General features: G+C 37.8%; 1 protein-coding gene across 4 annotated transcripts in view; it reads right to left on the reverse strand.

Moving 5' to 3' along the window:
- The window catches only part of NGLY1 (N-glycanase 1), a 63,797-nt gene that overhangs the window by 21,853 nt on the left and 25,688 nt on the right, over positions 1 to 16,256 (reverse strand). For all 4 annotated transcript variants that reach the window (XM_045436341.1, XM_045436342.1, XM_045436343.1 and 1 more), the window contains 2 exons: positions 11,320 to 11,485; positions 1,084 to 1,306 (listed from right to left, as the gene is read on the reverse strand). In XM_045436341.1, the coding sequence (XP_045292297.1) occupies positions 1,084 to 1,306; positions 11,320 to 11,485 (389 nt within the window). The remainder of the gene's footprint in view (positions 1 to 1,083; positions 1,307 to 11,319; positions 11,486 to 16,256) is intronic.

Here is a 16,256-nt window from a genome sequence, read left to right on the forward strand (position 1 = left end):
AAGTTACAAGTTATGTAATTAAAAGAACAATACAAGATTTACAGCATTAGGGCAGCTGGGTGATTTGGTCAGTTAAGCAACTGACTCTTGGTTTCGGCTCTGGTCATGATCTCGCAGTTTCATGAGAGCCTTATGTTGGGCTCTGCACTGACAGCGTGGAGACTGCTTGGGATTCTCTCTCCCAACTCACTCTCTGCCCCTCCCCCACTCATGCTGTCTCTTTCAAATAAGAAACTTAAAAGAAAATATTAAAAAAAAAAAAGATTTATAGCATTAAATGTGCTAAGACCACACTTTATTTATTTATTTAAATTTATTAATTTATTTATTTTTCAGAGAGCCCAAGCTGGGGAGGGGCAGAGAGAGGGGGACAGAGGATTTGAAACAGGCTTTGCACTCACAAGCTGACAGCAGTGAGCCTGATGAGGGGCTCTAACCCATGAACCATGAGATCATGTCCCGAGCCCAAGTTGGATGCTTAACTGACTGAGCCATCCAGGTGCCTCTACACTCAACATTTGCTAGAGAAAGAGTAAACAAATTTTTCCTATAAAAAGACAGTAATTGGGGTGCCTGGGTGGCTCAGTCGGTTAAGTGTCCAACTTTGTCTGAGGTCGTGATCTCACAGTTTGTGAGTTAGAGCCCCACGTTGGGCTCTTTCTGACAGCTCAGAGCCTGGAACTGGTTTGGATTCTGTGTCTCCCTCTCTCTCTCTGCCCCTTCCTTGCTTGTGCTCGGTCTCTCTCCATCTCTTTCTCTCAAAAATAAATAAACAATCAAAAAAAATTTTAAGACAGTAATTACTTTAGACTTTGTAGGCCATATGGCCGCTGTTGCCAGTATTCAACCCTGACATTATAATGTGAAAGGAGTTATAGACCATAAGCACACAAATCAGAATAAATGTGTTCCAGTATTTACAAAAATAGGATGTGGGCTGGACTTACCCTACCAGCCATAGCTTGCTGACCTCTGTCTTAGAGGAATATATTTCTAATAATTAAAAAGCTCATTTAATAAAAATTCTTTTCTAACCATTCCATTAAGAGATCACTCTGACTTTACTGTTCAGGGGACACTCACCTTGGGAATCGATTGCTGAACTGGCATGTATCACAGTAATGATCTTCTACTCTGTTCGCGCCCCACTTCAGTTCATCATCATTGGGAAATAATGATTCACCTCTAGACTTAGTCTGGCCACCACATTTGCTGCACAAAATGTCATTCACCCATTGAAAAAATTCTTCCTTAAACCAGTGTAAAAGCTCCAGCAGAAGAAAATCCTCTTCACTTACATCAGTACCTGAGAAGTTAAACAGAACCAAGTAAGATCTGAAGCTGACAAAAACTAAAAATACACACACACACATATTTTATTCTAAAATATGGAGCTGAAATATATGAAAATATAAGATGATCTAAAAGGTATTCTCAAATATGATGCAAGAAAAGAACTGTCAGCATATCGTGAATCAGGATGAAATACGACATAATGCCTTGCACATTTATAGCAGTATGCCATTTACCACCATAACTGACATTATGTACTAAAGTGAGCTGAACATAACCACCTCTCAGGGAACTATGGTTAATGTGGAATTGATCTTGAAACACAGGGAGGTAAGAAAATCATTCTGATTCTTAAAAATAGTTAAAAATGACTACATTCAATTTGTTATCAGGTATATATACCAGTAAATGTGAAACAATCACAAAATCACAAGCAGAAATCAGAGAATTCCAGACACCTAAAAAATCACCCTATCAACTTTTCTTAGTCTTTCAACTACACAATGTAATCTATCTGTGGACACTCACCACACATCAACTAAAAAGAGAACAATGCCTACAATGTATGTAACAACCCCAGCAAGTATGTATGGCCTGTTAATATTATATCTACTTTAAAAAGATTTCTCTTGATCATATTCAAGACTGTGGTATCTTTGGAAAGAAGGGAAGGAGAGGAGAAAAGAATCTAGAAGACATATCTAGGGAGTTCTCATTTCTATCTTTTCATGTTTTATTATTAAGAAGTGATAATAAAACATACTTGAAGGAAATATATGGCATAATGTTAAGATCTAATAAAGTTCAATGCTGGTCATAGGTGTTTTTGTATTTCTGTTTGATATAGCTCAAAATAGAAAAAAACTGTATTATACAAAAACCTAGAGACTATAAAGGCTAGAAACAGATTATGTTCCCGGATGGGAAAACAATATTCTAAAGTTGTTAATTATCTACTAATTAATCTGTAATTTAATGTAATACCAATTAAAATTAAAAATAATTACAAATTTTATGTAATTAAAATTTATAAAGTAATCTTTCATAAAATTTGACAAACTGCAAATTCACATGAAAGACAAAATGGTCAACATAACTTTGAGTAAGAACAATAAGATAAATTCATCTAATACATGTCAAAACACATTACAAAATCACAAAAATAATTAAAATATTGTGATACTGGTGAAAAATAGACAAAGTAGATTACTGAAACAAAGGAAGACTCCTGAAAAATAGATTTCTAAGTGATACATAATGTCTGATGAAGTTAGCCTTTCAAAGTAGTTCTAAGAGGATGGACGATTCAATAAATGATTTGGGGGGCGCCTGGGTGACTCAGTAGGTTGAGCACCCGACTTCAGCTCAGGTCATGATCTCACAGTTTGTGGGTTCAAGCCCGATGTCGGGCTCTGTGCTGACAGGTCAGAGCCTGGAGCCTGCTTCAGGTTCTGTGTCTCCCTCTCTCTGCCCCTTCCCTGCTCATGCTCTGTCTCTGTCTCTCAAAAATGAATAAACGTTAAAAAAAATTTTTTTTAAATAAAAAAAAATGATTTGGGTACAACAGAATTTACATAACATACTGAGAGGAGGAATACTATAAAGGCAGAAATTACAAAAGAACACGTTTATGGCTTTGTGGTATAGGAGGGCCTTCTTAAGCAAGATGCAGATTGTGAAATTAATAATGGAAAAAAATAAATTTTCTTATATTAACTTTGTAACATGAATTTCAAAAGATATACTACATGAAATTAAACAAAGAACACTGGGAGAAAAAAAGTAACATGTTTAACAAAGAAAAGTACACAGAATATATATAGAACTTCTATAAATCGGTAAGAATATTAGCAAACCCATTAGATAAATTCAAAGTCCATAAAAGAAGTCCAATAATTTCATTAAGTGGAAACAAATACTCTCAAGACACTTTTTATGTACAATGGAAGGCAATTTGTTTGGCAGGGTCCATTACGGTATAAAAGTATCAACATCTCCTTGACATTTATATTTATCCCAGAGAAACACTTGTGCATATATATACACCAGGAGGCATGCCTTACAGGAATTCTCACTGCAGGAATACTTAGAATAGAAAAAAATGGTAAATAATCTCCATGTTTATCAATAGGGAACTGTATACATAATAGTACATGCATACTATAGAACACTATGGAGAGTTAAAAAGATTTTTAAAACACATTAGTAAATGAAAAACATCAAGAAACTGAAGATATATGGGATGATAAATTTTATGTAAATCCACACAGCTTAAACTATTTTTACAGGTAACTATGGGTGTATTTCCTATGTATTAACATACGAAAAGATATGAAAAGGAACACATCATATGATAATAGCTGTTAACCTATGGAAGAGATGTGACTGATTGGCAGGGAGAGTCTAGCTTCTTTTTTTTTTTTTTAATGCATTTTTAAATAAAGTTTATTTATTTTTGAGAGAGAGAGGGAGAGAGAGAGAGAGAGAGCGAGCGTGTGCTGAGGAGGGGCAGGGAGAGAGGGGGAACAGAAGATCTGAAGCTGTCAGCACAGAGCCTGATGCAGGACTTAAATCCACAAACCATGAGATCATGACCTAAGCTGAAGTTGGATGCTAAACTTGACTGAGCCGCCTGGCTTTCCAAATCTAGCTTTACTTATATAATATGAAAGTTGGTATTAGATTAAAAATGAGCTTGAGAAATATAGCACTGCCATCCTTCTCCATCAAGTGCCTACAGCAGAGTAATCTTTTCAAAAATGCAAGGTAGATTATGTCACTCAAAACCCTCCAATGGGTTTCCATCTCACTCAGGATACAGTTCAGTTTCTACTCTTGCCCTTTCTTACCACAGTTGGTCTCCTCTGGTAGGCTGAAAAATGGTCCACCAAGAGATACACATATTTTTTTTTTAAGATAAGCATATTCTAAACCCTGGAGTCTCTAACTCCTAACATAGCAAAAAAACAAAAAACAAAACAAAACAAAACAAAACTTTGAAGATATGATTAAGGATATGGAGATGTGGGATTATACTGGATTATCTGGGTGGGCCCTAAATGCATGCTGTACCCTTAAAAGAGGGAAGCAGAGGGAAATTCTACACATACACAGAAGGTGATGTGATAGTGGAACAGAAAGAGATAATGAGACCCTGTTGACACCTTGATTTCAACCCAGCGATTCTGATTATGGACTTGCGGCTTCCAGAACTGCAAGTGAATACATTCCTGTTGTTTTAGGTCACCAAGTTTGTGACCGCTTGTTACAGCAGACACAGGAAACTAATGTACCCCCTTTACTTCTCTGACCGCTGTCTTGTTCATTCTGTGGCAGGCACCATGTCCTCCCTGCCATCCTTTATTCAGACCAAGCTCACCTGCACCGCGGGGAGCCTTTGCAGTTGTTGGTTCCCCCTAACTGCAGTGGAAATCCCTGCTTTCCAGAGAAGACTTTCCTGACAACTCTATACAAACAGCATCCTTCCTAGTCACTCTCTATTCTGTTATCCTGATTTGTTTGTCTTCCCAGCACTTATCACTACGTGCTATATTTGAGTATTGGGTTTTTTTTAGTCTCTCACCCAATGACAGCAGAGACTTTGCTCTGTTCACTGCTGTATCCCCGACACCTTGAACTGTGCTTGTCATTGCAGTAAATACCTGAATGAATGATGGAAGGACTAAACAAACAAGTCTCATAATATTACTTAGAATTAATACTGTTCACCAAATAGTCATTATCAAAATGGGAAAAGAAAGGCAAGGAAGACAGAACACTTGTATTTCTGCATTCTAGGTACTGCAGCCTCCCAGCCAGAAGTAGAACTGGCACACAGAGTGTGAGGCCCACCGGGGACAGTGCTCCTTGATCAAGCAATATCCTTAACTATGGCTCAGAGAAATGCAAGTGGAATCCTGTCTGTAGAGGGTAAGAGCTCAGAAAGCTCAGAGTTATGGGGCTTAAAGGAAGGTTTGACTTAGATGCTAAATTCCTTTTTGTTGTGTGCCTGTGTTTGGTTTTTTTGTTTGTTTGTTTTAGATGGTAAATTCTGGGAAAATATGGAGAATATATTAGAGTGTGGAGTGTATATTTTAAAATTATAATCAAGACTTCAAGGGGGTGCCCGGGTGGCTCAGTTGCTTAAGTGCCTAACTCCTGATTTTGGCTCAGGTCGTAATCTCATGGTTTGTGAGACTGAGCCCTGCATTGAGCTCTTCTGACAACATGGAGCCTGCTTTGGATTCTCTCTCTCCCTCTCTCTGCCCCTCCCCCGTGCACTCTTTCTCTCAAATAAATAAACCTAAAAAAAAAAAAAGGACTTTAGATTAATAAATTTAGCATCTTCAAAAATAACATACGAATAGATTTCTGGTAATTTTTCAGTGACAAAAATAAAAACAACTTTAGGTCTTAACTCCATCCTATGAAAACCAGACATTAGTGTACAAAAGAGGGAATAAGAAGAGAACCCATTGGGGCACCTGAGTGGCTCAGTCGGCTGAGTGTCTGACTTTGGCTTAGGTGATGCTCTCGCGGGTTGGGAGTCTGAACCCCACACTGGGCTCTGTGCTGACAGCTCAGAGCCTGGAACCTGCTTCAAATTCTGTGTCTCCCTCTCTCTCTGCCCTTCTGTCACTCGCAAGAACATTAAATAAACATAAAAACAAAAAGAGAAGAGAACCAGTAAAACATCTGTCTAGGTAGCCTCATCCTTAGACACACCTTAATACTCAACATTTTTCTTCCCATGTCTTCATATTCAATTCAGTAGGCCAACATATATTTTATTTCACTTTTCTAAAATGACAGGGTTCTTCCTCTTTGAAAAAGGTGTTTCACCTATATTTGGAACACTCAATCATGACAACTCTTCAGTCTTCCAAGCCAGAGCTATGAAATCACACTTCTCTGAGCCTCAACTATCTCTAAAGGTATCTCAGTGGGCAGTGTTCCAAGGTTCTCACTTCTGCTTCAAACCAGAACACTTTTCCTAGTTCAGAAACCCAGAAGATTTAATTTGAGGAGGAAATGAAAAAACAAACAAATAACACACCAAAAAACCCCACAATGAAGGAAAATCACCAACCTGGACAAAGGAGGCTTTGTAATCACCTCAGTGCCAAAGGTGCTCCTTGCCATACAACATCCATCTGCCAATACTTTATTTACAGATTCTGATTTATTTAGGATGGCAATGCATTAGCTAAAAAGACTACAGGTCCCAGCCTCCCTTGGAGCTAAATGAGGCCAAATGATGAAGATTGGTGTGAGATGCCAAGGAAGGCTGCTTCAAGAGAATAGGCTCAGCTTAGAGGTACCTTTTGCTTTCTCTCCTTTTCTTCTTCCTGATGCCTGGTCTGCAGATATAATGGCTGGAGCTTTAGCAGTCACCTTGGACTATGAGACGTAACTTGCGGAATGGAAACCATGTATGCCAGCACCAAAAGATGAAAGAACCTAGGCTGCTGATAATGTCTCAGAGCCTACCAGTAGCATCAGACTGCCTCCCTCAATAATTTCTTACATGAGAAAATAAATCTTAAGCCACTGGGGTCAAATCCCATTGCTCACAGCCCACTCTAACCTGAGATAATATATCCATTATTTCTGTAATACCACTTATTTCACTATATATTTGGATTTCTCCCACTTATGGCTCTTACTCTTTCATCTTTCAGTATCCTACTGTTTTTGTAGAACAGCAGCATCCAATAGAACTTTCAGCAATAATGGAAATATAGTTCATATCCACACTGTCCGACAAGGTGGCCACAAATCACTTGTGGTTAATGAGTACTTAAAATGTGTTCACGTGCTCATTAGTACATTAGTAACTAAAGAACAGGATTTTTAACTTTTTTAATTTAAGTGTGAGAGGATATATAGACAAATCTTAAGTCATACTCTGATGACATGAAGTTATAGATGCCTTAGCTTATTCCTATTTTCCAAATCTTCTACCAAAAAGCCACATATTACCTTTATAATTAGAGGGAAAACATGCCAGGCAAATGTCAGCAGGGATATTGCTGTGTCTCCCCTGCAGGGCTTAGCCCAATGACTCACACACAAAACACGCTTCAGTTAGTACCTATTAGGCAGGCATTTATGTCAGGCATTATCTAAAGGAGGACAGTACTTTAAAGTGGACAGGGTCTTTGTGATCACATATTAATAAGCATTCTTATCTCATAAATAGTAAAAATATATTAATCCAACATGAAGAATTGTCTCAAGGTCTCACAACAATGTTGCTGAATTTAGACTAAGGCCCAGACTGGTCATCAAATACAAGGAAATGACACAGTATAATATTACAATAAAGACAAAACTACCAAAATACAATGGGCAGCAAAATATCTACATGATATATGTAAGAAGTGATTAGATGATTAAAAAAGGAAAAGAGACACACAGTTAATCCCTCTGAGAGACTTCTGGTTTTAGCTCTAACACGTAAAGAGCTTAGAGTTTTCATTCGCATTGTTACAACAGTAAAAAACTGAATAAACCAAAATCACTGACTTTTCTTGAGTTCAGAAGAGTTCACAGGGCAAACTGTCACCCTGAAATGTGGAGAAACAGACAAATACAGAGAATCACAACCAGCATCTGCTGTATGGAAAATAAGCCACCGGAGTCATAAATTGGTAAGAAACACTTAAATGGTAATTTTGACCAACTGCTGGAGGCTGAATATGGACTAGCTTGAATAAGAAACACAATCTTAGGAGGGATTCCTAACACGTTTGAGGGTTTTCCCTCCAAGAATTCCATCAGGTTTTCTTGGTAAAGAACCAAAAAAGAGGGGCTCCTGGATGGCTCAGTTGGTTAAGTGACTGACTCTTGATTTCAGCTTAGGTCATCATCTCACACTTGTGAGATCAAGCCCCATGTTGGGCTCTGTGCTGACAGGGCAGCGTGGAACCTGCTTGGGATTCTCTCTCTCCCTCTCCCTCTCCCTTCACCTCCCCTGCTTGCATGTGTGTGTATGTGTGTGCACGCTCTCAAAATAAATAAATTAAAAAAAAAAAAAAGATTCCTTCATGGCTCTGGGAAGGAGAGGAGAAGATTAAGAATTGTAAAGTATGCCCAGATTATTCTCTACAATTAAGGCCTATTCTTCAGGGAAAAAAGATTTTACCAGAGCTTTTCTGAAGTGGGGAAAGGGGACTTCCCTGGCCCTAGCTGTCTCTAGCCTTCTTATCTTGCCTATGGGGGGGAAAAGTTAAGAAAGACTTGGGAAGGTCACAGGCCTGAGGATACAGGCCCACTAAAACTTAATTGAGATTTACTCAGAAGATGACAGAGGGCTTCTCCTCCCCTCTGCATTATACCAACAAGGCTCCAGTGTAAAAACAATGGAATACGCTAAAAGATACAGACTCTAAGGAGTTCTTAGAAAAGCCCAAAGACAAGAGGGAAGACAAGAATACCAGAGGAAATCTGAAGCTTCTGACACCTATGGCAAACATTAAACATAGCCCAACTCCTCATTAAATGGACATAAAATCTTACATAAAAGGCCTATTCACCTCAGCTCCTATTACCCAATACATCATGTCCAACTTCCAACAAAAAATATAAGATGTGCTAAAAGGCATGAAAAACAGTCTGAAGAGACAAAGCAAGTATCAGAACTACTCAGATATGGCACAGATTTTGGAATTAACAGACAAAAAATTTAAAATAATTATGATTAATATATTAGGTTTCTCATGAAAAAAGTAGACAACATGTAAGAATAGATGGGTAATGTAAATAGATTTTTTTGTTGTTATTTAGAAACTTTTAAAAAAATCTAAAGGAAATGGTAGAAATCAAGAACACTTAAGAATGCCCTTCATGGGGGGTACCTGGGTGGCTCAGTCGGTTAAGCATCCAACTTCAGCTGGAGTCATGGTCTCGCAATTCGCGGGTTCGAGCCCCCACATCGCGCTTGGGGCCTGGAGCCTGCTTTGGATTCTGTGTCTCCCTCTCTCTGCTCCTCCCCCGCTCATTCTCTCTCTCTCTCTCTCTCTCTCTCTCAGAAATAAACTTAAAAAAAAAAAAAAGAATGCGCTTCATAGGCTCATCAGTAGATAAGATGTAGCCAAGGACAGTGAGCTTGCAGATAGGTTAACAGAAACTTCCCAAACTAAAAATCAAAGAGGAAAAAAAAGAATAAAGGAAAAAAAAAGAAAAGGGGCACAGGACATCCAAGAATTGCAAGAGAATCTCAAAATGGACCAGAGCGCTAAGAACTGCGGGAAACTGAGGAAGAGATAGATGAAGGTAAAATAGAGTACCTTCATTTTGGAATACCAGAAGGAAAAGGGAGAAAGAAACAAAAGAAATATCTGATGCAATAATGGCCAAGAATTTTCCAAAATTAATGAGATTCCAAACCACAGATCTAGGAAGCTCAGAAACACCAACCAAGAAGCTGCACCTAGGCTTGTCATGTTCAAACTGCAGAAAACCATAGACAAAGAGAAAATCTTGAATAAAGTTGGGGATGAAGAGCTGGCAGGTGTGGGGGAACCTTAACTGTTCAAGAATAAGCATGGGGACCATAGCCAACTTCTGGTCATAAACAATGCAGGCAAGAAGACTGTGGAGTAAAATAAAGTGTTGTTGAAAGAAAAGCCTCACCAACCTAGAATTCTATATCCCAGTGATACTATCCTTCAAGCGGGAAGAAAGAAATAAAGGCTTTCTCAGGCAATGAAAAAGTGAGGGAATCACCTCTGACAGAGCTGCCCTGAAAGAAATATTAAAAAGAAGTTCTTCAGGAAGAAGGAAAAAGGTAAAGGTCAGAAACTCAGATCTAGAGAAAGAAAGTATCAGAAAAGGAATACATGAAAGTAAAAGAGAATCTTGTGTTTTTCTTACCTGTGGCCTAAAAAGTAACTTGTTTAATAACAACAGCAATGTATTATTAGGTGATTGCAGCATATGACAACAATGTCATAAGGACGAGAGGGAAGAATTGGGACAATTCTTTTAAGAGGTATCTGCACTATACATGACGAAGAATAGTGTTTTTGAAGGTGGACTTAGATTAGTTAAAACTGTTTACTGAAACTAAGGCAACCACCAAAAAAATTACATCATCCCCTAGAAAATTTAGTATTAAGAAATGACTTAGATAAAAGCTAATTACATAAAAACCCAAAGTAAAAATGCTGATGTTGGAAAAATAACTAAAATTCTAAAACCATTAAGGATAACAAATAATTATTGGTTGATGAGCGTGGCAGGTATCATTCTGAGCCATTTACTTGTTCTATCTCATTTACTTTTAAAAATCACCTTTTTTAAAACATTTTTTTACATTTATTTATTTTTGAGAAACAGAGTGAGACAAAGTGTGAGCGGGGGAGGCGCAGAGAGAGAAGGAGACACAGAATCCGAAGCGGGCTCCAGGCTCTGAGCAAGCGGTCAGCACAGAGCCCGATGTGGGGCTCAAACCCACGAACTGTGGGATCATGACCTGAGCCGAAGTTGGACGCTCAACTGACTGAGCCACCCAGGGGCCCCCAAAATCAAATTTTCAAATGAAGAAATTGAGACCTAGAGATTAAATTACTGGCTCAGTGATGTACGGTAAAGTGGCAGAGTTGAATTTCTTCCCAGGCAGTTGGCTTCAAGATCCATACTCTTAATCAGTAAATACTATCTCTTTATTAACCAAAGTGAGTCAATGGTCTAATCATATAGATTAACCTTGAATGTGTTTTCTGTCTGATTCACATTAAAATTTATTAAAAATGCTGTATGTTCCACAGACTAAAGTTCTACTATACCTAAAAAAATTCACATACCAATGATTAAACTGCAAATACATACTGAAGTAAGAAAAAAAATGTTAATAGATGTGTCCATAAGGTATGTGCAATAAAATTTTACTACTGTTTTAACTTGAGACATCAACATATTAATGTTAGAATTTTATGATGTATACAGCAAAAGGCATCATTTCAGTATTTCTATTTAGCAATGATGTATATTTAGCAATGAACAGTTATATAAAGCCACTACCTTTATCCAATTTTCTAGCTCTAGATAACTTTTCTTGAGATCTCCTTTTTAGTTCTTGGACTGGAATACAAGCCAGTGCTTTTTCCTGGAGAGCAAGGTTCTCATAGACCAGCACATGCTGAATGTTGGACCGCAGAACTTTTAGAATGACTGAATCAGTGGTAACCTAATAGAAAAAAATACTGAAGTTAGCTTTTCTCCATATGCTGCAAAAATAACACGTAACAGAAAACAATGGTTCTATGATTTCATAGATAAAGAGGAATGTATGAATTTACTGAAATACATAACTATACTCAAAACCTTTATAAAATTAGTTTTAGGAGATACCCATATCTGGGTCACAGTCTAAGATACGTCTATTTTTTTCCTCTGAATATATTGTATCATTGAGGATACATTTAAACAAGAATATGCTAAATGCTTGATTACAAGTTTGGATCAACACACTGCTCTGAGCAATGCATGTGAACAATAGCTTTTCCACTTCAAATCCCTGCAAGTATCATAATTTTTGAAAAAAAAATTTTAATGTTTATTTTTTGAGAGACAGAGAGAGCGAGCAAGTGCATGTAGAAGAGAAAATCCCAAGCAGTCTCTGCACTTTCAGTGCAGAGCCTGATGTGGGGCTCAAACTCATGAACTGTGAGATCACGAACTGAGCTGAAACCAAGACTCGGATGCTTAACTGACTGAGCCACCCAGGCACCCCAGTAACATAATTTTTTAAGAAAACTCTATATGGCATTAACAAGGGAGGAGTACTCTTAAGGGATCAGGAATTTTGAGAAATTCCTGAAGGAGAAAAACAGACACAAATGGATTAAAGGAAAAAACCATGGCAATATGCACCCCCCCACCCCCGCCACCAAGAGTGGTTACACAAACTAAAAAATGTTCTCAAAATAATCCCAAGGGTAGAGGAGCCACAGGATCCAGAGCAAAAAAAGCCTTGGAACAAGCATTAGGAACACTGGCTCAGCTCTGCAGGAGGGACAGCTAGCATTTTCTCCACCCTATCCCCATCACTCCTTGTCAACAAAGAAGTATACCTCTCAGCAGTGAGGGAGGACACTGAGACTCCCAAAAGCAAAGAAAAACTTCCAAGCTCAGAACTGCTGCTTCTGGTACAGCCTACCTGGTAGCATGTGCTACCCCTCCCTACAACTGCTAGAAGAAGATGCTGTATTCACAGACAGGCTCGTGGGAACTCTCAAGACTCACTAGATCTGCAACAACCCATACTGTTGAGAAGACATACTAGAATCAACATCAGAAGAACTAACCCTGTAGCCATGGCAGCAAATACAGAGACAGAGTATAAAAAAGTCTATCTTCAGAGATTTGAGAGTATACTGTATTCAGCAAAAGACAACTACGGATCCTGGAAATTAAAAATTTAAACACTGAAAGGACAAAGTACAGAGGGTGTCAAAGAGTAGAATAAACATAGCTAAAGAGTGATCAATTAGAAGACTGAACCAAGACATTTTCTGAGAATGTGCCAAAAAAAAAAAAAAAAAAAAAAAAAAAAAAATCCCTCCGCCCCTGCCCAAAAAACCCAACAAATAGACACTGAGTATAAATCCAAAAGTTCCCAAATCCAGCCAACAGGAAATCTAGAAAATAGAGTAGAAAAAGTGGAGAAGAGAAACTTCTCCAAGAAATAGCAGAAACCAATAGTTGAAGAAAAGAGCCACTATGAATGGGGGGATAAAACTAGGCATATAATAGGGATATTTCATAACAGTAAATAGAAAAACAAAATCCTAATATGCTCTAATGAATCAGACATCTCATTAGAAACACTTAAACAAAATCTTTGAAATTCCGAGGGGTTGGGGCACCTGGGTGGCTCACTTGGTTAAGCATCCGACTTGGTTTCAACTCAGGTCATGATCTCATGGTTCATGAGTTCAAGCCCCACAATGGGATCCACATTGACAGTGCAGAGCCTGCTTGGGATTCTCTCTCACTCTCTCACTCTCTCTCTGTCCCTCCCACTCCCCCTAATAAATAAATAAATAAATAAATAAATAAATAAATAAATAAGAAATTCTGAGGGGGGCGCCTGGGTGGCTCAGTCAGTAAGCCCCCAACTCTTGATTTCTGCTCAGGTCATGATCTCGCAGTTTGTGAGACAGAGCCCTGTGTGGGGTCTGTGCTGACAGCGCGGAGCCTCTTGGGATTCTCTCTCTTTCTCTTGCTCTCAAAAATAAATAAACATTAGAAAAAAAAAAAAAGAAATTCTGAGGGAAAATGACTGGGAAACAGGATTCATACCCAGCCAAACTAATCACACAAAAGGGCACAAGAAATATGTTTTCTGATATGTAACAGTGTAGAAAGTATACCACTCCCAAATCTTACCTAAAAGAATTCTTAGGGAAGTTATTTTCCCCTCAAAATATAATATATTCAAAGTAAATAAACAGATCACCCAGTAGAAACTGAGATAAAAGAAACAGGAGCAAGTTAAAAAAATAAACTAGTAAAACCTAAGTTCTGACTATTACAAATAGTAACTGAACAGCAATATCTCAAATCTTCTCATAAAGAAGGTAGCAGGGAAGAAAGCAGAAAAAAGTAAAATCTTTCTGAGGTTCCTGTCTTGTTATAACATGTTGGAAAAAAATATTTATATATCATATATATATGTATATACATGTATATATCATATACATATGCATATGTACGTATATATATGACATATAAATGTATTTTTTTCCAACATGTTATAACAAGTATATATATATAACATGTATATAACATATATATATGATATATAAAAGTAAATATATACATGTACAAAATTAAATATTTGCATTAAAAACTTAAGTGCAATAGAAAACCAAAAAGATATTTAACTTTTTTTAACTTTTAAAGGGAAAATAATTGAAGAAAATGTTTCCAATATAAAACAGAAATGGGAAAAAAAACAAAAGCAAGGACACAGGCAACACAAAATAAGATGTCAGAAATAAATTCCAATATATTAGCAATTATGATAAATATGAATGGGTTGTATGTGTGTTTATTAAAAGGTAGCCAAGGGGTGCCTGGGTGGCTCAGTTGGTTACGTGTCTGACTTCAGCTTAGGTCATGAGCTCATGGTTCAGTTCATGGGTTCGAGCCCCACATCAGGCTCTCTGCTGTCAGCGCAGAGCCTGCTTCAGATCCTCTCTCTCCCTCTCTCTTTGCCCATCCCTTGCTTGTGCTCTCGTACTCCCTCTCAAAAATAAACAAACATTGAAAACAACTTAAAAAATAAAAATAAAAGGTAGCCATAGCCAGATTAAGTTTCAAAATACAGATTATTATCTGGCACAAAAACAGACACTCAGATCAGTGGAACAGAATAGAAAACCCAGAAATGGACCCACAAATGTATGGCCAACTAATCTTTGACAAAGCAGGAAAGAATATCCAATAGAAAAAAGACAGTCTCTTCAGCAAGTGGTGCTGGGAAAACTGGACAGCAACATGCAGAACAATGAAACGAGACCACTTTCTTACACCATACACAAAAATAAACTCAAAATGGATGAATGACCTAAATGTAAGACAGGAAGCCATCAAAATGCTCGAGGAGAAAGCAGGCAAAAACCTCTTTGACCTTGGCCGCAGCAACTTCTTACTCAACACATCTCTGGAGGCAAGGGAAACAAAAGCAAAAATGAACTATTGGGACCTCATCAAAATAAAAAGCTTCTGCACAGTGAAGGAAACAATCAACAGAACTAAAAGGCAACTGATGGAATGGGAGAAGATATTTGCAAACAACATATCAGATAAAGGGTTCGTATCCAAAATCTATAAAGAACTTATCAAATTCAACACCCAAAAAACAATTAATCCAATGAAGAAATGGGCAAAAGACATGAATAGACACTTCTCCAAAGACATCCAGATGGCCAACCGACACATGAAAAAATGCTCAACATCACTCATCATCAGGGAAATACAAATCAAAACCACAATGAGATACTACCTCACACCTGTCAGAATGGCTAATATTAACAACTCAGGCAACAACAGATGTTGGCGAGGATTGGAGAAAGAGATCTCTTTTGCACTGCTGGTGGGAATGCAAACTGGTGCAGCCACTCTGGAAAACAGTATGGAGGTTCCTCAAAAAACTAAAAATAGAACTACCCTATGACCCAGCAATTTCACCACTAGGCATTTATCCAAGGGATACAGGGGTGCTGTTTCAAAGGGACACATGCACCCCAATGTTTATAGCAGCACTATCAACAATAGCCAAAGTATAGAAAGAGCCCAAATGTCCATCGATGGATGAATGGACAAAGATGTGGTATATATATACACAATGGAGTATTACTTGGCAATCAAAAAGAATGAAATGTTGCCATTTGCAACTACGTGGATGGAACTGGAGGGTATTATGCTAAGTGAAATTAGTTGGTCAGAAAAAGACAAATATCATATGACTTCACTCATATGAGGACTTTAAGACACAGAACAGATGAACACAAGGGAAGGGAAGCAAAAATAATATAAAAACAGGGAGGGGGACAAAACATAAGAGACTCTTAAATATGGAGAACAAACAGAGGGTTACTGGAGGGGTTGTGGGAGGGGGGATGGACTAAATGGGTAGGGGGCATTAAGGAATCTACTCCTGAAATCATTGTTGCACTATATGCTAACTAATTTGGATGTAAATTTAAAAGATAATAATAATAAATAAATAAAAACCATTATCAAATACTCCCTTTAATATCAAGAACTATTTAAAGCACTGGAGATGGGTGTGCAGGACAGACACGATCACTTTATGGTCTAAGGGAAGGAAAGGCATTAAACAAATAATGACAAAACTTACCATATTAAGTCAATAAATATTTGTGTATAAATGTGTGTGTGTGTGTGTGTGTGTGTGTGTGTGTGTGTGTGTGTGTGTGTTACATACT

Source organism: Leopardus geoffroyi, chromosome C2, assembly GCF_018350155.1.
Source record: "Leopardus geoffroyi isolate Oge1 chromosome C2, O.geoffroyi_Oge1_pat1.0, whole genome shotgun sequence".
NCBI lineage: Eukaryota > Metazoa > Chordata > Mammalia > Carnivora > Felidae > Leopardus > Leopardus geoffroyi.